Source organism: Gasterosteus aculeatus, chromosome 17 (genome assembly GCF_964276395.1).
Source record: "Gasterosteus aculeatus chromosome 17, fGasAcu3.hap1.1, whole genome shotgun sequence".
Classification (NCBI taxonomy): domain Eukaryota; kingdom Metazoa; phylum Chordata; class Actinopteri; order Perciformes; family Gasterosteidae; genus Gasterosteus; species Gasterosteus aculeatus.
The window spans coordinates 4,994,237-5,016,137 of record NC_135705.1 but is presented as its reverse complement, the minus strand read 5'-3'; the positions used below and the strand labels follow the sequence as shown (position 1 = coordinate 5,016,137).

The 21,901-nt window shown below is 41.9% G+C and overlaps 3 protein-coding genes across 3 annotated transcripts; 1 reads left to right on the top strand and 2 right to left on the bottom strand.

Annotated features, from left to right (window-relative positions):
* Positions 1–217: 217 nt before the first annotated feature.
* pxmp4 (peroxisomal membrane protein 4) lies at positions 218–4,374 on the bottom strand. The gene is made up of 4 exons (XM_040202655.2): positions 4,133–4,374; positions 1,673–1,735; positions 1,390–1,588; positions 218–1,275 (listed from the first exon to the last, which is right to left on the bottom strand). The coding sequence occupies exons 1-4, from the start codon at positions 4,243–4,245 to the stop codon at positions 1,012–1,014; spliced, it is 639 nt and encodes a 212-aa protein (XP_040058589.2). The 5' UTR covers positions 4,246–4,374; the 3' UTR covers positions 218–1,011.
* Positions 4,375–5,281: 907 nt separating this feature from the next.
* Positions 5,282–17,915, bottom strand: itcha (itchy E3 ubiquitin protein ligase a). Its single transcript, XM_040202647.2, has 24 exons — positions 17,792–17,915; positions 16,568–16,638; positions 16,169–16,310; positions 15,404–15,528; positions 14,522–14,653; positions 14,154–14,202; positions 13,834–14,012; positions 13,291–13,627; positions 13,036–13,131; positions 12,531–12,705; positions 12,044–12,113; positions 11,822–11,906; positions 11,273–11,401; positions 11,024–11,096; positions 10,787–10,858; positions 10,594–10,682; positions 10,258–10,417; positions 9,863–9,996; positions 9,548–9,688; positions 9,101–9,221; positions 8,859–8,963; positions 8,603–8,699; positions 8,451–8,523; positions 5,282–7,916 (listed from the first exon to the last, which is right to left on the bottom strand). The coding sequence occupies exons 2-24, from the start codon at positions 16,590–16,592 to the stop codon at positions 7,817–7,819; spliced, it is 2,709 nt and encodes a 902-aa protein (XP_040058581.1). The 5' UTR covers positions 16,593–16,638; positions 17,792–17,915; the 3' UTR covers positions 5,282–7,816.
* bloc1s1 (biogenesis of lysosomal organelles complex-1, subunit 1) lies at positions 17,563–21,825 on the top strand. The gene is made up of 4 exons (XM_040202656.2): positions 17,563–19,117; positions 19,258–19,330; positions 20,040–20,172; positions 20,702–21,825. Exons 1-4 carry the CDS (start codon positions 19,057–19,059, stop codon positions 20,810–20,812), a joined length of 378 nt encoding a protein of 125 aa, XP_040058590.1. The 5' UTR covers positions 17,563–19,056; the 3' UTR covers positions 20,813–21,825.
* The last annotated feature ends 76 nt before the right edge of the window (positions 21,826–21,901 follow it).

Genomic DNA, 21,901 nt, shown 5'->3' with positions numbered 1-21,901 from the left:
TCCCTTAGAATGAATAGCAGAAAGTAGAATGAAAGTAGTATTTGAAAAATGAATCACACAGAAACCTGTACTGCAGTGTAAGGCAACAAAGGTCACTTAATAATTAATGATTATTAAGCCTTTAAAGAATAAACCGGACTCAAGTTTGGCTAGAGCCGGTCCTCACTAAATATTCTATAATGATGCCACGCTTTCAGTTTTTAAACGTAATAATTAGTACATTTTGTAAAACATTTAATCAACCAATCACGCATGACAATGAAATGTTTGTTTTTAAATACGTTTTTTTTCTGTGGCAACTGTATTAAGTGACACACCTCCGGAAACTAAAAATCAGACGATTCTACAATCACCGGAAATATCAGCAGAATGAATACTAGGTAGATCTAGGTATTGATAGTCAAGGACAATGAGCAAATTTTCAATAATCTAGGTATGGATCATAATGTGAAAAGACCTGCAGTTCGCTGGCTAAAATAGATTGTTCCTTCATCCAGCAACAACATTTAACTTGCTAATGACAAGGTCGTGGTACAGCAGCTACAGGCTATTTTAGCTAGTCTCTGGGCAGCCAGCTGGCACACGTTAGATTAGTTTAATTTTATAATATGCATAAGTATAGGCACAACTTGGCTCTACTACATCTGGCTGGGCGTCACAAGTTCAGGTACAATAGATTGTGGAACATGAAAACACTTCCTGCACAGACCGACCAGCAGGACTTCTTCAATGGAATACATTCAACTTAAACACTGATTAGAGTTCCAGATAAAATGGTAACCCATTTTTACTTTAAATCTGTTTAGTCCAATAACAATAACGGTATGCAAATATATTAGTATTTCAAAAAGATGAACATACTTCAATGAATTTGCAACAACAAAAAGTATACTATCATCCAATAGTCAATTAAAAAAAAAGCATTGTTCATCATTCATTGTTGAAACAGTATTCATTAATTATAGAGAGCTAGTCAATAAAATCACTTTTTTAAATAACATGACGTAATTTCTAAGCAGCAGTCCTTGGCTTATTATAAACAAGGAAGTCTGTTATGTCATGCCACACATTGCTGTCGTGGTAGAGGTAGTTCATGGAGGACTGCAGAGAGGGCTGGAGGGTGTGGGGGTAAAACTCAAACAACCACAAGACAATGCCCCACACCAGCGTGGCAAAGAGGGGGAACGGGTCACGTTTAGGCTGGGGGACGAGTCCTTTCTCCACGGCCAGCCGAGAGAGGGCGAACAGGATCCTAGACAGCAGGTACATGTTAATCTAGAGAAGAGCAGAGGGGTTGTAAGGGACTGAACACCTGAGCAGTCTTGAGTTAATGTACGGACAGGATTGAGGGTTACAGCAAATGTGACTTTTGGTCTACGGGGCATATACCTGGCTATTGATGTTGTTGTTATCTCCAAACACTAACCACCCGCCAACACAGGCGGCCAGAAAGGAGTGAGACTGCAGTCTCTTCCCCTGGCATCTCTCCTGCAAGCCTTGCAGTCCTTTGTAAGTGAACACAAAGCACGCCAGGTTGCGGGAGTGGGTATACGTGGCCTTCAAAATGGCTTCGAGCTTGTCCTTCAAACTATTGGAGAGAATAAAAAAAAAAAGTTAAATTAGAGCTCAAGAGACATGCATTGGGATGGCAAGGTACTGTTCAAATCCTTACCTGCCACTTCTGAACAGAAAGGTCATAACCAGAGCGTGTGGTGCTCTGATTTTGGCCCCATATCTAAATGTGGGGTGAAGGAAAGAAACACATTAATGCGATGTCAGTGCTGTCTGCAAACAGGAAACCGGCTACAAAACACGGTCCAAGAAACACACCTGTAGTCCTACAGCTGGTACGACCAGTTAGCTACAAGCTAGCTGTGTGGTAGACACCTGTAGAGCTCCAGCTGATACGACCTGTTAGCTGCAAGCTAGTTGTGTGGTAGACACCTGTAGAGCTCCAGCTGATACGACCTGTTAGCTGCAAGTTAGCTGTGTGGTAGACACCTGTAGAGCTCCAGCTGATACGACCTGTTAGCTGCAAGCTAGCTGTGTGGTAGACACATGTAGTCCTACAGCTGGTACGACCTGTTAGCTACAAGCTAGCTGTGTGGTAGACACCTGTAGTCCTACAGCTGGTACGACCGGTTAGCTACAAGCTAGCTGTGTGGTAGACACATGTAGTCCTACAGCTGGTACGACCTGTTAGCTACAAGCTAGCTGTGTGGTAGACACCTGTAGAGCTCCAGCTGATACGACCTGTTAGCTGCAAGCTAGCTGTGTGGTAGAACACCTGTAGAGCTCCAGCTGATACGACCTGTTAGCTGCAAGCTAGTTGTGTGGTAGACAGCTGTAGTCCAACAGCTGGTACGACCTGTTAGCTACAAGCTAGCTGTGTGGTAGACACCTGTAGTCCTACAGCTGGTACGACCTGTTAGCTACAAGCTAGCTGTGTGGTAGACACCTGTAGTCCTACAGCTGGTACGACCGGTTAGCTACAAGCTAGCTGTGTGGTAGACACCTGTAGAGCTCCAGCTGATACGACCTGTTAGCTGCAAGCTAGCGGTGTGGTAGACACCTGTAGAGCTCCAGCTGATACGACCTGTTAGCTGCAAGCTAGCTGTGTGGTAGAACACCTGTAGAGCTCCAGCTGATACGACCTGTTAGCTGCAAGCTAGCTGTGTGGTAGAACACCTGTAGAGCTCCAGCTGATACGACCTGTTAGCTGCAAGCTAGCTGTGTGGTAGACACCTGTAGTCCAACAGCTGGTACGACCTGTTAGCTGCAAGCTAGTTGTGTGGTAGACACCTGTAGAGCTCCAGCTGATACGACCTGTTAGCTGCAAGTTAGCTGTGTGGTAGACACCTGTAGAGCTCCAGCTGATACGACCTGTTAGCTGCAAGCTAGCTGTGTGGTAGACACATGTAGTCCTACAGCTGGTACGACCTGTTAGCTACAAGCTAGCTGTGTGGTAGACACCTGTAGTCCTACAGCTGGTACGACCGGTTAGCTACAAGCTAGCTGTGTGGTAGACACCTGTAGAGCTCCAGCTGATACGACCTGTTAGCTGCAAGCTAGCTGTGTGGTAGAACACCTGTAGAGCTCCAGCTGATACAACCTGTTAGCTGCAAGTTAGCTGTGTGGTAGACAGCTGTAGTCCAACAGCTGGTACGACCTGTTAGCTACAAGCTAGCTGTGTGGTAGACACCTGTAGTCCTACAGCTGGTACGACCTGTTAGCTGCAAGCTAGCTGTGTGGTAGACACATGTAGTCCTACAGCTGGTACGACCTGTTAGCTACAAGCTAGCTGTGTGGTAGACACCTGTAGTCCTACAGCTGGTACGACCGGTTAGCTACAAGCTAGCTGTGTGGTAGACACCTGTAGAGCTCCAGCTGATACGACCTGTTAGCTGCAAGCTAGCTGTGTGGTAGAACACCTGTAGAGCTCCAGCTGATACGACCTGTTAGCTGCAAGCTAGCTGTGTGGTAGACAGCTGTAGTCCAACAGCTGGTACGACCTGTTAGCTACAAGCTAGCTGTGTGGTAGACACCTGTAGTCCTACAGCTGGTACGACCTGTTAGCTACAAGCTAGCTGTGTGGTAGACACCTGTAGTCCTACAGCTGGTACGACCGGTTAGCTACAAGCTAGCTGTGTGGTAGACACCTGTAGAGCTCCAGCTGATACGACCTGTTAGCTGCAAGCTAGCGGTGTGGTAGACACCTGTAGAGCTCCAGCTGATACGACCTGTTAGCTGCAAGCTAGCTGTGTGGTAGAACACCTGTAGAGCTCCAGCTGATACGACCTGTTAGCTACAAGCTAGCTGTGTGGTAGACACCTGTAGTCCTACAGCTGGTACGACCGGTTAGCTACAAGCTAGCTGTGTGGTAGACACCTGTAGAGCTCCAGCTGATACGACCTGTTAGCTGCAAGCTAGCTGTGTGGTAGAACACCTGTAGAGCTCCAGCTGATACGACCTGTTAGCTGCAAGCTAGCTGTGTGGTAGACACCTGTAGTCCAACAGCTGGTACGACCGGTTAGCTAAAATACAAGCTAGCTGTGTGTGAAAGAGGTAACGTTGGGTTAAACTTCATTAACGTCAAATTAGCTCATTTAGTTTGTCTAAGTTTTTCACTTACACGGCGCCGTTTCTGAATCCTTTCAACACTGCCAATGCCGCATTGTACTTCTCCTGCTGCAGCAGGTTATTCACCGTATACAGAAGAGTTTTAATCAGATCGGGACCTGCCATGACTTCCAATCCAGCCGAACGGGCACTATCTCATGTTGGGCCAGACTTTGATACGGTGTGTCACTGCGAAAGTGTTCCGTAGTGCAGCATCAAAGCTAAGGTTCCTATGTAAACTAAACCCAGTGTTTTAAAATTAAAGATTACAGATTAAAGAAAAGATTAAATTTGATTATATGTGTTACCGTCCCTATAACAACAAACGTACAGCAAATCACGTCACTAGACTAAAATTACTTCACTACAAGTAAAAAAGCATTTGTGTCCTCACATAAAAGTGTGAAAAGTAAAAGTAGTACTTGGGCGGCAAAATGTGATCCATCAGTGTTACACTATTAGGAAAGAACAAGGAGCCTTCTTCTAGTATACAAAGGAACATAATTATTTGTCAGAAACATTCACATTTTGGACACAAATATTGGAATGGAATTCAATGGAAAATACTGGGTGAATACGCCCGTTTCACGTGCTGCCACACAGGTATCAGCTATCATACCCCTCACAAGCTGCTTTCCTCTTGGTGTGTAACTTTCGGATTTACATAATATATAAACGGTACAATGACTAATGTAAAGTCAATAACCATGCTCACAGTAAGATAGTCAAGAAATACATTTGAACTGTGATCTGTTGACTTGATCTGTGATTTTCTATCCAGAAGTCAATTTTTTTTTATATGAGAAAGCACCAGTTAGCACTCACATCTATAAAAGTAAAAGTAGTAATGCCAAAAAATAGAAAACATAAAATTATCTCTTACGCTTCGTTTTATTGCACGCTTGGATTTGAATCGCTCTTACTTTAATGTGTAAGCAGCATTCTCGTATTGAGGCGCAATAATCGCACTTCTTCCATTTCCTTGAACCATGTTGGGGAAGTGCACATTATTCATGATCTGATGTGACAATATGCAAAATAATTGATGTCTTGTATTTACTTAGAAGGAACATACAAACAGCAGCAATGGCTTGTGTGTAGGATATTGTGAACAAATGTGAAAAACGCTGCGTTGATAATAATTAACTCTTCACAAGTGTCCTGCAGGAGCCCAGCGTTTAGATCATTTAATTACGTTTTTTCTGTTCACAATCATTCCAGTCCTTACATGAAACCCATCCTACAAATAAATAGTTTTCAACCATTGACTTCCACTTATCAAAAAAAGTCAGAGCTTCAAAAACAGTGATTACACTATCGACATAATTTACAATGCAATCAATACAACTAAAACACGATTTTGCATATTTCTATACATTTAACTGCTCCATGAGCTGGAACACAGCAGTGATGAAACAGTGAAGTGGTTAATTCAACCAGTTTGGAGTGTCAAGGTGCTAAATTGTTAGTTGCAACATGTTAAAATATTCAATAGTAAACATTAATTACAAACCTATTTTTTTGTCTTTTTGTAAATCTCTTCACAAGTCTGCAAAGCAGGAGGTACATACCGAGCTGTATGCGTGTTCATTGCTCTCAGTAAGGGAATCAATGTAAGATAGTGTGGAACATCGAGCAAGCAGTAACTGGTGTTGACTGAGGGCCAGTACACCTGTCAGGTGAAAAAGGGAGCGACTGGGTTCTTTCTTCTCAAGTATCTGCATTGACACGAGAAAATGACAGACAGCCACACGGTTCCTTCGTGGGTTAATTCGTAAACCTAATGTGTAATAAAGATTGTTCAGTGAACAAGAAATTATATAAATTTAATTTCCACCACACTGCCTACACCCGCTCTCTCACACACACACACACACACGCACACGCACACGCACACGCACACGCACACACACACGCACACACACAGCGTTATGCTTTGAAAGATAAAAGTCGTTAAAAAATATCACTCTACGGATCTAAATCATCTCCCGATTTTATATTTACGATTGAAGTAGCTGAGCGACCGTTCCGTGTCACAGTGTTACCCACTAATATAATAAAAGACAACCATAAACTTAATAGTGACGACTGATGGGAAATGTGTTATCGTTTTGTTAAGAACTGGTCTCACTCATTGGACTTCAACTTTTAAGTCAAATAGTTTAGAAAAAATAATTAAATAAAATCCTTTGGTAGATCGGTTCCGTAGTCATTTTCTTAAAGTTATACTAGAAAAAGGAAACACTGTTCAACGTTAATGGAGCTATTTTTGGGAAAAGACGTGAAATACTCTAATATACTATTGTACACATCCCGAACACCCTATAAAACTAGGGCCACTTATATTACAATAATTCAAATCTTAATCACCAACTTGTCCCTGCAACTCAAAGGGGGGTCCACGGCCGGGGTGAACACGGTCTACTCTGTAAGCATATTTACATGAACTGCATTAGTCACTGAACACATCAAACAGTATCTTCATCACTGATCTAGAATAATACTGCACTCTGGACGTCTACCAGAGAATTGGCTACCTCTCAGTGGGAATAGGTCAACAAATCCTTTTCTTTTACACGACGCACCCTAAAACTCCACTTCATTAGTAACAGCTAAGAATTATCAACAAAAAGATGACACTCCTTTCAGTCTCCCTGACTGGTGAAGGAAGTGACCCCTCAAGGTCAAGCAGGCTGATAATATATACAGCACAGATCACTTTAGGAAGGCAAAGGTCTCAAATCAAATCACAACCAAACCAGCTTCACCAAATACACTTGCAAGCATGCAAATGGTCAGATTGAGAATTTAAATTATTAATTAATGCTGAAACTTACTTAAGTGTTATAAACTGATCAAACAAACCACTGTGTGGCTCCATCATTGGCTAAATTGCTTTCTACAAAACTATTGCACATAAAAATACAACCTCTCTTAAGAACAATCACGACCGACTTCCTGCTCACATAATGTGCAAACTAGTTCAAAGTTTCAACTCATAAAGTTAAGAAATCAACCTATCGAAATAAGAGAAATTATTACAATTAACAAGATCATATTCAGCAAAGTTAATAAGTAAACTGGGTATGTGCTACGGTCAGTCAGTCAGGGGTCTAAAAAAAACATTGTCCATTCAACTAAAGAAAAATAAAAGTTGAGTCTAAAAGACCATATATGTGCGATTGATGTTACGTAATGCGTATAGATACAAACCTTCTTTTTTTTTTTAAGTCAAAATGCACAAATATGGTTCTTTCCTCGAAAATTGTTAATTCTAGTGCATAAACCCGACCAGGCAGCTCTGAAGAAGTTACCACTGCACAGATTCACCGATGTACGTAAAGAAACTGCACTTGCGCAACGTAGAGCGAGTGCAGACATGACAGGGTGAGAAAGGCGCCTCTTCTGCCTCCATCCTCCGATAGTGGGAGAGAGAGATCCACTAGATAAGCGTGGAATTCATGGTGTAGGTGGGAGGTGAAACAGAAGCGAGGAGGATTCACAGGTGTCTTGTTGAAAGAATGAACTTCCGGCTGGAAACTGTTCTTAGGGCTTATGTTATAGAAAATAAAGATTTACGTGCTCATCTTCGAGTTCAAAAGCAGCTCCCGGCTGCAAGGAGATTGGGAGTATTGATTTCTCTATTCTAAAATGGATATGGCTCCTCCCGCTCTGCTCCATCTCATCTCCCGCCGCATCACTCCTGACCAAAGCCTTCGGTCTCCTCGATGGCAAACATGAGCTTCTCCTTCAGCTGCTCGTAGCTCTTGTAAGGAGGCAGGTCCAGACGATTAAAGCTAAACAGAAAAGAGAAAGAAACAAGATGACTCCCCACGTACACAGATTTTACTTTATGTGTAATGACTTGCATTTTTAGGTTGCTTTTATATATATATATATATATATATATATATATATATTTTATATATATATATATATAAAAAACATAAAACATAAATGGACCAAAGCACTTCAAATTATTAAGCTTATTGAAAGTATTTTGACATTGCTGATGAAATAAACATGGTTTTGAAACGCTGACTAATCTGGTGAGAAATATTCATATTCACGGCATTGCTACCTTAAGGTCACATGATGTGTCATAAGATCAGCTAAATAAACAAACTGTATTACTCAAGACCCAACAACAATTCTCACACAGAATTGTATAACTTTAATTGCCGAATTAAAGCCCAACAGGCTTTAAAAGAAGGCTGGCGACAGGTTGAATCAGACATGACTAAGAGGGTTTGGTCATTAAGGGTTAAGGTTGGACATCTGGCCACATACCAGAAGTCAGAGGACCATGAAAGCAGAACAACCGGCCTTACCATGTGTGGCTTCGTGGAAGCCAGTTCTCCTTGCCCACCTTCTCAATGCAGAACTTTTGCGGGCCGTTGCTTCCTGCATTAATCGATAACAAGCACAAAGACAATTATCCCCCAAAAGTGACACTCTGATACCCGGCGTCTCTTTTGCATACCCATCAGGTCGGCGAAGCCTCCAACAGGAAGGCGACAGGTTCCTGTGACAAACTGCAGCAGTCTCATCCGCTTCTCGTTGTCCATCTCCTTCACAAACTGTCAACGGATCAGTGCGTATTAATACCACTCAACCACAAAAACGCACTACAATTGTGAAATAAGAATCTACTGTAGTAAAGGTTGAGGAGTGCGGAATGAGGAATGGCGTTTTGAGCTTTAGGGAACAGTCCAGTCCAAGTGTGCTGCTACACCGACCTGCCAGAACCAGAGGATCTGCTTGCTGCTTCGGGCATAGTGCCTGTAGATTGCGTTTCTCTGCCAGTCCACCAGGTCGATCTCCTGCATCCCACAAAGCATCACCTGCAGGCGAGAGGAAAGCAAGATCCCAAATACGGATGATTTATCCCAGCAGAAGTAACACTTTGAAGCCAACCAACTATCCCCCAAAACATAAACTTTTCCTGCTTTAATGAGAATAGTTCTACTTGTTTTATTACCTCCAATTCCTTAGCGTCAAAGTATTGAAGGTATTGCTGGGGCAAGACTTCATTGAAGCCCTCAAAGAATGCTTGAGTCTGTTCCTCCACACCTCTGGAAAGCCTCCACTCAGCCACCAACCTGTTGACAAAGATATAAAGGTAAAGATAACTAAATCAAACACACCTCAGGGAATGAAGATTAGCGGTGGCTACACAGGAACAAGTATTAAATCTTGCCTCATTTTAAATGCAACGTCATGTTCATTAACCATTTCAAATGCAGTCACAACCGCTCAAAGTATGCAATGCCTAGTTTATTAATGACCATTACCGCCATTACACATGGCAGAACAATGCTGATACTTGAATTACATATAATTCTGTCTACAACATGGCCAAATATCTATGTGTCATTCTGGTCCAAGTCAGCCTGTATGAGACCAGCAGTGGAGGACGTGTCCGTACCTGATGTATTCCTCCTTATTTTCCTCAGTTACTTGGACGTTCCCTCCATCTGGTTTCAGCTCGTGGGTGGTGACCTCCCCCAGGATCTCTTTGTCAACGGAAAAGAACATCTCCAGACCGCACTCTTCGATGTTATTATCCCTGTGGGGGGAAGGGGGAGGAGACATTATCAATTATCAATTAACAAAAACAAAATCCTTCTTTAGGTTCCACCGAATACGATATTATTCAACATCTTGTTACTTTAAATTAAATAGCACTTTAAATAGCAGTGCGGCACCACCAGCCGCACTGCATGTTGTCTCCTGGACGTACTTGATCCAGATGAGTGAGTTGTAAAACTCCGGATCGATGGACTCCAGGTCTTTCAGAGCCAGAGGTTTGTTCAGGATTCGCTTGTAGAAGGGCAGCGAGAAACCTGTATCGATAAATTTTCCATGGAACAAGGCCTGGAAAGGACAGTCGGAGGGGAAACATTAATTGAAACAGCCAGATTGTATTAATAAAGAAAGAGAATGCTTTAGTATCAGGAGAGTGACTATTCTGTCATTGAAAATACCAAATAAACGAAGTGATAAGCCCCATGTCAGCCCACATGTAAATTTTAGTTCCAATCACAAGAATAATATATCATAGACACTGAAGCAAAAACGTGATCCATCCTCATGAGTCAAAGCAATCATTCACGCCTTGGCAAATCATGCAGGTACCATGGCGATGAAGCGTCCGATGAACTTGAAGTACTTGAGGTGGTCAGGGTTGATGTAGGACGCAGGGTTGATCTGCAGACAGTAGTTGTCCTTGCCAGCATACTCAAACAAACAGTACATGGGGTTCAGTACCTCATGAGAGAGCAGGAAGAACCATTCCCTGGAAGAGAGACAATTAAAAAAAGGATTAAGGTGGGAATGCTCGTACTGGTTGAGTTGGTTTGTAAAAAATGTATGTCGTGATACGAGGGTGGTGTCAACAACAACTACAAAACAAACACACCTTAGGAGTCACATACGATGCGATTGTACAAACAAAGAGCCAGTTGACATTACCTTGCCACACCTCCGTAGTCCAAACCTTCCTCTCCAGGAAAAATGATCCACAGTCTCCGCCTCAAATCTTGAGGGTGGAAACTCATGATCTTTGAATGCAGACAAGTTACATATTACAAACCTTCAAACATTAGCTAAACAAAACCTGTGAAACTCAACCGGAAAAGAGGAGATCGTTTGATCAAATGATTACCTGTTGAAATGAATCCTCAAACAAGGTTTTCCTGGAGACGTTAATCTTAATGTGCTGAGGCATCGACAATTGCTGAGAGGAACAAACACATACTTGCATTTTATACAAAATATCAATGCTTAAATCAAAGCCAGTAAAACTTTCGTCTTTGCGAATCATGCGAGCACTGGAGATAAAGATACAACAATCACGACAGAGACAACAAAAGCATCTCGACACCTGCCGTGCAGCACGTACCTGACACCAGAACCTGAAGTATTGCACTTTGGCTTTGAAGTCTCTCACATAGGTTATCTGTGGTCCATTCTCACTGTGGAACAGAGGGAGAGAAGCGTTTTTCAAAAGTCCGCCCAACAAGCACCAATCTCAGGGTCAGGGACACCGTCTCCTGAACACGTATCCGTTTGGTAAAAAAAGGTGGGTGACCCGAATGGAGTGCTGCTCCTGTGAGGGAGGGATTCATAAAATACAGGAACATGAACTTACAGTGAGGATTTCCCTGTGCGGGGGTCAATGTAGGTTGTGGTTCGCCGGTTGTGGTCTACAAAGTAGGGAATGCCATCTACCGTGAACCTCATCTCCCACCCCTCTGGCAGGGGCTTGTCATTCAGCAGCCTGAATACATACAGAAAACACATCAAATGTAGAAAAAAAAGACAAATGGATACACACATATTTCCATTGCAGGGGCAACTGTAGAATACAATCCTAAAAGGACAACTTAGTAATGCTATGTTCTGGAGCAGATAGGAGTAATATCCTGGTTAAAGATGGTAGTTAAATCCATTTACTCCTAATTCAAAGAGGTTAGAAAGGCGACCCGCCCCTTTCTCCATTAATAGCTCCTAACGCCAGTTAGGACTCGTTTTCTCCTCTCGAGTGTTTTAGACGTACAGGAACTGAGCAAGTGGCTGACACCTTAGCGCCTCTTACAGGCAACAAAACAGAACTACAGCCAAGTCAGGCAGAGTCTGTTTAATAAAAGCTGTGGCAGTATCAAAATACCCATTACTGAAGACACAGGCATATGCTCACCCTTGTGTCCTGGGGTCCTCCCACTGGGTCGCTCGAGTCGGGTGATGGACGAAATACACTCTGCCGTTGGTGTCAGTTCTCTTCTCTGCCATTGGAAAAAAAAAAACACCCACGTTTAAAAAAATATATATAATTCTGTATGGAATCACTGCAAACATCTTTACTGGTTTGTATCACAGGGATTACAGTTAAAACAAATGTCCAAGGCTCAGTGATATTTACCCCAACCATGTGGCAGTGGTCCCAGCGGGTCAAACTCTTTGTTGGCAGTGGCAGCCAACTGGTCTTGGAGCTGCGCCAGGGAGAGAATGAGACACACGTCAGGGCTGAGAATCGAAGCGGAGCTTCAAAAGCCTCATTTGTCACAGCGTTTTAAAGCAAGGATCACTGACCTCATAGCATTGTTATTTCACAGACTGGACATTAACCTTTCCTCCGTTCCTCAACCAGGGGACTTAAAAAATGCTAGCCATTGTTAGAAGGATGCAGTCATCCTAAAATGTGTTCATATTAAACCTGAGAACTAGATTAGATCTCAAAAACACAAGTAGTAAAGACGAAAAGTAAAGACGCCACACGTGTAAACTCAAAAAAAGTTTTCCACATAATGAAACAAATAATTCAAATCATTTCAAAATAAATCATAAATCAAAACAATTCACATACACATTCAAACCAATCCATTAACCAATCCGGTGCCTGCTCTCACCCCGTAGATGAACCTCTGGTTAAACTGCTGCATGGCTCCCTGCAGCTGGCTGCGCTGGTGCTGCCACTCTTCGTAGTTACGCACCGACTCCTGGGTGGGTCGCTGCCACGTAGTAGTTCGGGTTATGTGGTCGACGTAGTACACCCTTCCCATCGGGTCCACCCTGCGCTCCCACCTACATGAAAGGGAAAGCAAAAAGAAGGCAGTGCTGACAATGTAGGACAAATCACAGGTGTGTCTGAGGGCCTCAAATGACACCCATCTCAAAACAAAACATTTTATCTTAATATCGATTGATTTTTTCGCTGTCATTAAATCTAACAACTGAGAGGAGCACACGCGGAGTAATTTGCAGAATTCAACTGTGCACACAGAAATAAAAACACGTCTGTCTTTTTTTTATGGTTTATGTCGGCACTGTCGTTTTATGCTAAGCTCCAACAGAGAATAGCAAGAATCATGCTTTGAATTCACAGTACAAAATATGAATCAACTGTGTTGGTACCCTGACGGCAGAGGGTCGGGCCTTTCCCAGGTTGTCCTTTTCTCAATGTGATCCACAAAGTACACCCGTCCGTTCTGGTCCGCCCTTTGCTCCCACCTGTACAGACAAGAAACAGCCAAACAGGCAAACGGATTCTGTCACTGAAAGAAAGCTTTATAGAAAACCCGAACTCTGATATATAATACAATGGCACAGAAATATTGCTCGGTAACAGTGGCAACAGGATGATCTTTGTGCAGTGCCGTGCTCTTTTACCCTGGTGGCAAGGGGCCATTGCTCATGGGGGGGATTCTGGGAGTCGTTGTGGCCAGCGCTGCTGAGGCGGAGGTCCCTGGTTTGGGGCCGCTTGCTGTCTGGGAAGAACCTGCAGTTGCTGTTGTTGCTGTCGTTGATGTTGTTGCTGTTGCTGCTGCTGCTCCTGTTGTTGTTGTTGTTGTTGCTGCCGATATTGTTGCTGCGGCTGTTGATGTGGCTGCTGCTCTTACTGCTGCGTCATCCTGCTGATTTGAACATCCACTGGCCGACGCCTGAGAGGAACCATCAGAAGCTGGACATTCACTCAGCTCGCTTGGAGAAGAACTGCTTGAAGAGGCTGGAGAGAGAGGATGGCAGAGATGTATTTGGTATGATAATAGTCATTAAAACACAGTGCACACACTATTTATTTCTGTATTTGAAAGATAATCAATGGCATGTGAGAGAGACCATTAAATTAATGTTGTGTGAAATTGTAAAGTGCTGACGTAATGTTCCTAATGTTGTATTGTAAAATCTTTAATATCTCGTGTTTTTCCCTACTCGGTGAAGCCGTCGGCCTCTGAGGCGTAGGAGGGGGGGGGCGGGCCGGTCTAGGAGGACGCGAGGCGCTGGAGCCGCCTGGAGATTGGGAGGGAGAACCCGTACCATTTGCGAGATGACCATTTTGTACAATGACCCACTCCTCTGAGTCACTGGACGGGGACGTGTCTCTGCTTGACCTGGGGATCAAGATATTTTCTGAGTTTATTCCACAGGTAAATAATGAGTATTAGAGATTTGCTTATTTTACCAAACCACTGCAGCAAGATTTGTGCTAGGTAACGTGTATACGTAGGCCCAGAAATATAAGTTTACTCAACCTGTTGCCAGTGTCTCCATTTTGTCTTGCAGTTCCATTTGGAATAGTAGCTAGATTAAGAAAAAGACAACATGGGATGTTACTGCTGCTTACTTAAGAATTGTGAGAGAGATACATACAAGTACAAGATGAACAGTACGACATACACCCCATACATATGGGATGTATCAGTTATATAAAGAAGTTGTAAAACCTTCTTCTAATTAATAATGTTAACTATCAGACAACCATCGAAGGGCGAGGAAGGGCGAGCTTCTTAATAGAGGCTAAATTTGTATATTTTTGCAAATCTATGCATAGTTCATGTGCTCAGATTATTCCGGTAGTCAGCTTAGTATGTTGGGTTAGCGTCCGTTTGTGGTTCTTTACCTCGTTCTCTCTCTGCTGAGGCAAAGGATTCTGGGTCTACTTGCATGCCGTCCAGACAGACTGACAGGTCGCCTACAATATCCCGAGGGTCTCTGTCGGAGCACAGCTGCAGCGTCTGCACAACCTCACACACTGCGGAGGGTACAGAATACGGTGTTAAACAGGTGCTTATCATTTTCAAGACTGACATTGCATCTTATCTGAACAACATTAAACCTGAAAAGACGCTCAGAATGTAAAGAGGTCTTACATTTTTTTTTTTTAAATCAGTAAATGGAATTTAGCGATGTTAGTCACGTTGTCAGCTCAAACCAAGGTAGTCACATGGGATCTAAAAAGCAGCATGGCCCCCCGGGGCTACTGGCAAGCTTTCTTAGAGCATTTTTTATGCTCTGGAAATGAAGACAAAGAAGCTATGTAGAACATAAACTGGTCTTTTATGTCTCATGGTTTGCGCTTGCTGAGTTGGGCAAGCTCATAGATGAGGGCCAAATACCAGAACCTAGGGATTACTGTGAGTGTTGGTTTTTAAGCGTATCAAAGCCCACTAAAGCAATTTCATAACAAACAGATACGTAGTCTTAGACATTTGTGCAGCATCTACAATGTGTGCAAATACATTATGTGTCCAAATACATTATGCAGCTGTTAGATAAGAATACAAAATAAATACTGAGATAACCCCAGATATAACTGAAATAAATAAGCCAAACGGAAAGTATTTTGTCCTTAATAACATTTGATGCGACTCAACCTAAAGAGCCTGGAAAATATAAGCTCTAAATAGCAAATAACCTGGTGCTAAAACAAGATACATAACACAGTGCTGTTTGACTTGAAGACACTCGAGGACGACGAGCAAGGACAGTAGCGTTGACTCACGTCTTAGGTCGTTACCCTTCAGGGTCTCGCTGATCTCCAGTATGGCCATTCCCAAGAGGATGTCTGCTTTCAGAGTCTGGTGGCCCCAGACACGAAATATCAGCTTGCTAACCGGAGTAACAATTCTGTGGATAGATAGTCAACACCAGAAAGAAAGATTAGGTGGGGGTCTGCACACATACAATTCACAGTCAACTACAAATAGCTGCAGAAAAGAAGAAAATAAATCAATCAACCTTTTCTTTAAACAGGGCGAGCGCCACTGTCTACGGTTGTTGTTTTGATATCACTGCAGTTTTATATGAGACTATAAAGCAATTGTAAAACATAACTTCAAGGCGGAAAACGTAAACACATTAAAGTTACGAGTTAAAGGGATTTTCTAATAAAAAAAGGTCCCTGAGGTGTTATACATGTTTCACCAGTTGCTTACTTATTTGGAATTTCAATGGCACAGGAAGCACGATAAGGTGGGAAGTGTTTGGGACATTAATTCATGTGCCACACTCATTCAAATACATGAGATATTCATTCAGCCCTTTAAGTATTTTCTTCACCTCATTGACACAAAGTCCCAGCTATGACATTACACCAGGAACAGACATGAAGGTGACAACAACCAACCTGCTAACTAAAACGCTAAGCCCAACTATGTTATGACTGTGACATTTTGTTCAAAATAATAATATTTGTATGGACAACTCGCACATAATCTGATAGTTAGTAGGCAGATAACTGTTGGACCATTACAGGAGTTGTACTCACACAGTGACGGCCTGTTTCCATTTGGGGCTGTGTGTGTTGTTGCACTTCTCAGTCCTCTTTGACTGGCCATCCACGGCTACCTCAACATAAGGACTGGGGCCAAACCAGTTCTTTTTGTTTTCCTTCAGCTTGGCTGAAAGCACTAGAGAGCATAAAACAATTCATGGGACATTTTAGGACATTAGAGAAGCAGTAAAGCAGATAACAAAAAACACAGAATTATTTTACGATCACAATTTTCCATGTCCTGAAAACAACATGTCAGTGACAGCTCTTAAAACACTGGAAATAAACATCCCACCGCAATTAGCTCCCGATAGCCGGATAATACAGAAATCAGAGGGTCAAATCTGTTGATAAACAGGCTTTACAATGTTTCAAGGATAACCAATAACTTACCTGTGACTTGTAATTGGGCCTTCATGGTTCATCCATAACACTGCACCCGCGTTGGCCTACACCGAAAGGATCTGCAACAACGGAAACCAGTGACATCAGATATAAACATGGGACGCTGTGTCCAGGTAACCTACTTACTGAGTGATTAGGCTATTAGGATACGACTGTCACTGGGAAATACAGCCTGGCTTTACATGCAGGTATGGGTGGATGAGTCTTTCAAACCCAACATAGGGTGTGTATGATCCAGCTTTTGATGTCTTCAGAATTAATAAAATCCACACCAAAAATGTCATCTGAATTTGCTTTATAGAATGTGTTTTTAAAAACGATAGACAGATTTTTACATTTCTACCGTATAATGATCCCACTGAAAGGCAATGGCATTTTCATTTAACCGTGGTATTACCTGGCATTTTACAACTCACAGCATTATTGTTCAACTCTATACATACGAGTTATGTGGATTTGAGAGCACTCCGATGTCCAGACGGAACAGATGGTAGTAAAATGCATGGTTCGCAGTGACAAATGGGTAACTAGCTTCGCTATTTCAAGCCACCACGATGTGACCATAACAGAAAATCCCATCCTTTAATTTAGGATTAATTAAGACTCACTAAACCCTTTGCTAATCTTAGATAATGTCTTTTGGGACGACAATAAGTTAACTTAAGTTATATTAAATACTAGGGATGAGTTACAGTTTATATACTACACACTATATATATATATATATATATATATATATTATATATATATATATATATATTATATATATTATATATATATATATATATATTATATATATATAAGGTTGTTAAGCAGGCAACGGCAACGTGCTCTCTTGCTATCGGTGACCTGAGGGCAGTTGCGTTGCAACTGCAGCATATTAGCTTTATGTGTTAGCTGGGGGTTAGCCAGCAGGAGCTTTGTTGTCAAGACAACTTCAAACACTAGCCTTTAGAAGGCAACCGTTTTTACGTTGCTAAGGTGTATCATTGGCTGTACTGTAAGTGTTTGGTAACGAATAACATAAGCCAACCGGGGAAGTTCCGCCACCTTGGGCAACTTTGTTCGCCGACGTCCTGAACACCGTTAAGCTAACGGTGCAGGAACTAACGTCAGCATTGCTAACGCCGCACGGCCGCGCGGACAGCTGCGATCGTTCAGCCGAAGAATTCTCCCTCTCTTTGGGGACATGATAACGCCGGATGAACGTACCTGACCGAAGCAGACGATAAAAGGCCACGGGGAATTCAGTTTAAGGTTGCCTAGGTTGTTGACAGGTAGCTGCCTGCCATCACCAGAGCCTTGCTTTGCGCTACCCAAGGTCGGGCTTTCCGGTAGGAGTTTTTCACAATAAAACGTTTAATGTAACCAATTAAAAAAACGATACGATTATTGGCTTTGAGAGAAGTGTTATGAAACAATTCCCGTTTAACAGGCCATCAAAATGCCTTCCCTGGAGATTTTTACAAAATCATAAGATCGTCTTTGGTGGATGAAAGTTTCCATGTTGATGCATCAGCACAACTTGACTGTCATGAATTGGATCTACAACCTCAGTAGCTATTTGGGCGTGTATTTATGACAGTTTTAGGAAAATGACAACGACGAAAGCTCTGGAGAAGCTATTGAAAACCAGGTCGCAATGAACTTATGCTGTAAAATTTAGAATAATATGTTCTCTATTATCACGCACATTAATCAATCAAACTTTTATTTCAGACTCAAGGTGCAGATTAAAAGAATACATACGATAAAATACATACGAAATCACAACTAATTATTATACATTAATGATCAATGGACATGCACATTTGGAGGTTGGTTACAATTCAGTGCAGTTCAACATTGATTACGACTGTAATCGGGCATTATGCCATTAATGACCAAACCAACGCCTGAAGAAATGTGTGTTGTGTTATCAAATAATGTTATTTTACTCAAGATACTTCAACTACTGATATTATTATTGTTATAAATTATTATAAAAGTAGTCGTAGCGGCTGTAATCGTAGTAAAAGTAGTATCAGCAGGAGTGGCAATTGTGTTATTTACGTATTTTATTTTGAAAGGCATAACGGTATGACGTTGCAATTTATATTGACGTCACGAAACTCATTTTCATCACAAAATGGCAAAATAAAGAGAATTTACATGCTTTAAAAAACCGTAGTCACCATTCAATCTACTAAAATAATCTAATCGGATATACATACACTTTCTCTTGAGTTGGTTTCTAACACAAAGAAAATAACATTACATTGATTATGATAAATGGCGGCATGCGAGACGCCATTTATTGTCACGCCCACTCCTGTCCCTCTCGAGACAGGTCCCGTGATAACCGTTGTAACGTTACTAAACAGCTGATAGCATCTGCGACGTCTCCGTTTAGTAAAAGCCATGTTATTCAGCTAACGTCAGTTTAAAGATTAAAACAATACATACATTTAGCAAATTCATCCCCGCGACCACTAAAGATGTTGTCTCGTCTACTGAAGGAGCACCAGGCGAAGCAAAATGAGCGGAAGGAGCAGCAGGGTGAGTGGCTGGCTAGCTGCTTAGCTGTCGTGCTAACATGCTAAAAACAAAAGCCCGACAGTTTGAGAGAAGGCCCCCCGTGTGTACACCGCTGCGCTGAGGATTCACTTGTCTGTGGTGTTTTGTTTTCGCTTGCACAGAGAGACGAAGACGTGAAGCTATCTCCGCGGCTACCTGTCTGACGGAAGCCCTGGTAGACCACCTCAATGTCGGGTACGAGATTTCTGCAACTACACCCTCGCTGTCGGTGCTTTTGTTTCCTGAAGTCTTTCATTTGATAGTTGATAGAGAGGCAGTGGTGGGATGTGAGATGTGTTGACCCCACTACGCAGTGAGATACGTCCCAGTAAAACCTAAACTATTGCACATAGTTCTGTAAGCATCTTGAGTATTGTAGCTTGGCTCACAAACCCATCGAACAGAAAGTCACTTATTTTTTCTGACCTCTAGCTGCAAAGTGCTAAAGCTTGTACAAACTGCTTTAATTGAATTGTTTTTAGGCTTAACGGTTATTAGAATTACATATTTAAGTTAGGCTATTTTTCCTTGAAAATTACATTTGAACTTTCAATAATTCATATAAAGCTATAATTATTAATACAAATTCATCCCCACATGCAACAATATTTTTATACTTTGCCACTTGAACATACCCTCTCCTTGAAAGAGAAAATGTGTCCGCGTGCGTGGCGCAGGGGTTAGAGAAGGTGTGCTGGGAAGCACAAGGTTGGTGGTTTGATTCCAGGCTGCCCCATGATCCATGTTGAAGTGTCCCTGAGCAAGACACCTAACCCCTAATTGCTCCCCGGGCAAAAATGTGAAAAAGCCATGGGTTTAAAGTGTAATGTAAGTCGCTTTGGATAAAAGCGTCTGCTAAATGACCTGTAATGTAGCGCTTCACTTTTTCCCTTTTTTACTCTAGAGTTGCCCAGGCATACGTAAACCAGCGTAAACTCGACCATGAGGTGAAAACTCTCCAGGTGCAGGCGAGCCAGTTCTCCAAACAAACTTCACAGTGGATCAGTATGGTGGAGGGTTTCAATCAGGCCCTGAAGGTAAGATGCGCTCTCCGGGAGGCCTTTCTGTGACGTGATCTGCTTGTATACGATAAGAACTGTTTTTCCTTTTACGTTTTTTAAGTCTACTGCCGTTAAATTAATAAGTGGCCTTACTTTTTATGGCAATATGCAAAGTTGGATTCTGTAAACAATATAAGGTCTCACATATCATCTACCTAATACAGCAAGTATCAGATTTGATTAAGTTAAATGTTGGATTTATGGTTTCTTCAGCAAGTATTTCTTAAAATCAAAACAACCATGTGTATCCCACTGTGCACCCTGTTCAAATGAAAGTGATAGTACCACAAAAATTGTCTTGATGCAAAAAGTGATCTGTTGAAACATACAATTTCCTCCTCAGGGTTGCTAATAGGCAGATTAGTTTTGCTGGTAAAAACAATTCATGAATGAGTTTCCACTCCCGCTGCAATTATCCAGCTTACGTCAGGTGTCTGGAATCATTGCATGTGGCCAGTCCTGATCGACATACACTAATGAAACAAATTCTGTTCCTGTCTTCCAGGAAATTGGTGATGTGGAGAACTGGGCTCGCAGTATAGAGATGGACATGAGGACCATTGCCACCGCTCTGGAGTACGTTCATAAGGGTCAACTGCAGTCTGCTTCCTCATAAACTTTGCAGTGGGACGTTTGTAGCTGCTGAAGCTAAACACACTGGAATGAAACGCTGGTATCAGTAAAGATGCAAGCGGCTTGACTCATCCGACGTGTAGTAACGCTGACGGTTACTTTCTCCTGTGAAAAGAGGAACGTTTGAAAAAGGTCTTGCATCTATTTATTGCGGACTTAAAAGAATCAACAACCTTCAGCAACAATGTTCAACATCATTCGGGCAATCTGTTTTTGAACAGTGTCAGTGTCGATTTTCTTTTACGGTATCACATATAAATTCTAGGTGTGCCTGCTCGTCACAATGTTTTCAGTTGCTAAAGAACAATTTCTGAAACTAAGCCCCGTTATTTCAGACCTAACCAAACAGGAAACATGCACAAAATATAAAATCCAACATACAACTTACACTTGACTCAACTACATAAACATGTCATTCACCACTAAAACACTGTTATTTAAAGTATTGGACCCAATTATTTCTAGCATAATAACTGCATGTGTAAGCAAACTACTATCATGTTACAAAATGTTTCTTCTAACTCTCTAACAAAACTTGTGCAAACCAAAAAAGGAAAAAATAACACTTTAGGTGGCATTTGTGGCAATTTGATTATTGAATGTGTGTTATTTCAATGGCAGTGTTTAGCAAAAAAAACCGACACAACCTTTTAGTTTTTGAAAGATGTCTAATTTAGATACGGTTTGTTTTTAGAGTTTTAAATTTGGTGTGAAGCAGACAATGTGCTTGTTATTTACCATACCTGGTCAAAGAACTGGCTACATGAGTCTGGGTTTTCAATAACTAACAGTATTTGTGTGACAGTAAAAGCATAAAAACTGTCTGGATTCAAGGAGGCGCAGACAAATTGCCACCTGCATCCCGATCTGTAGTATCTCCTAAAAGTGTTTTCTAGGAAGGCTTCTTTTCAACATCTGATATTTAAATTGTGTGTATTTGTACACTGTAACCATTTAACGAGGGAACATTTCTTTTTAATAAAGTAAAACAATGCACTTGTGTTTCTATAGATTTGATTTATGACCTTTAGTGTGTGTGTGTGTATAAATACAGTGTTTGAGAACAGCTGTG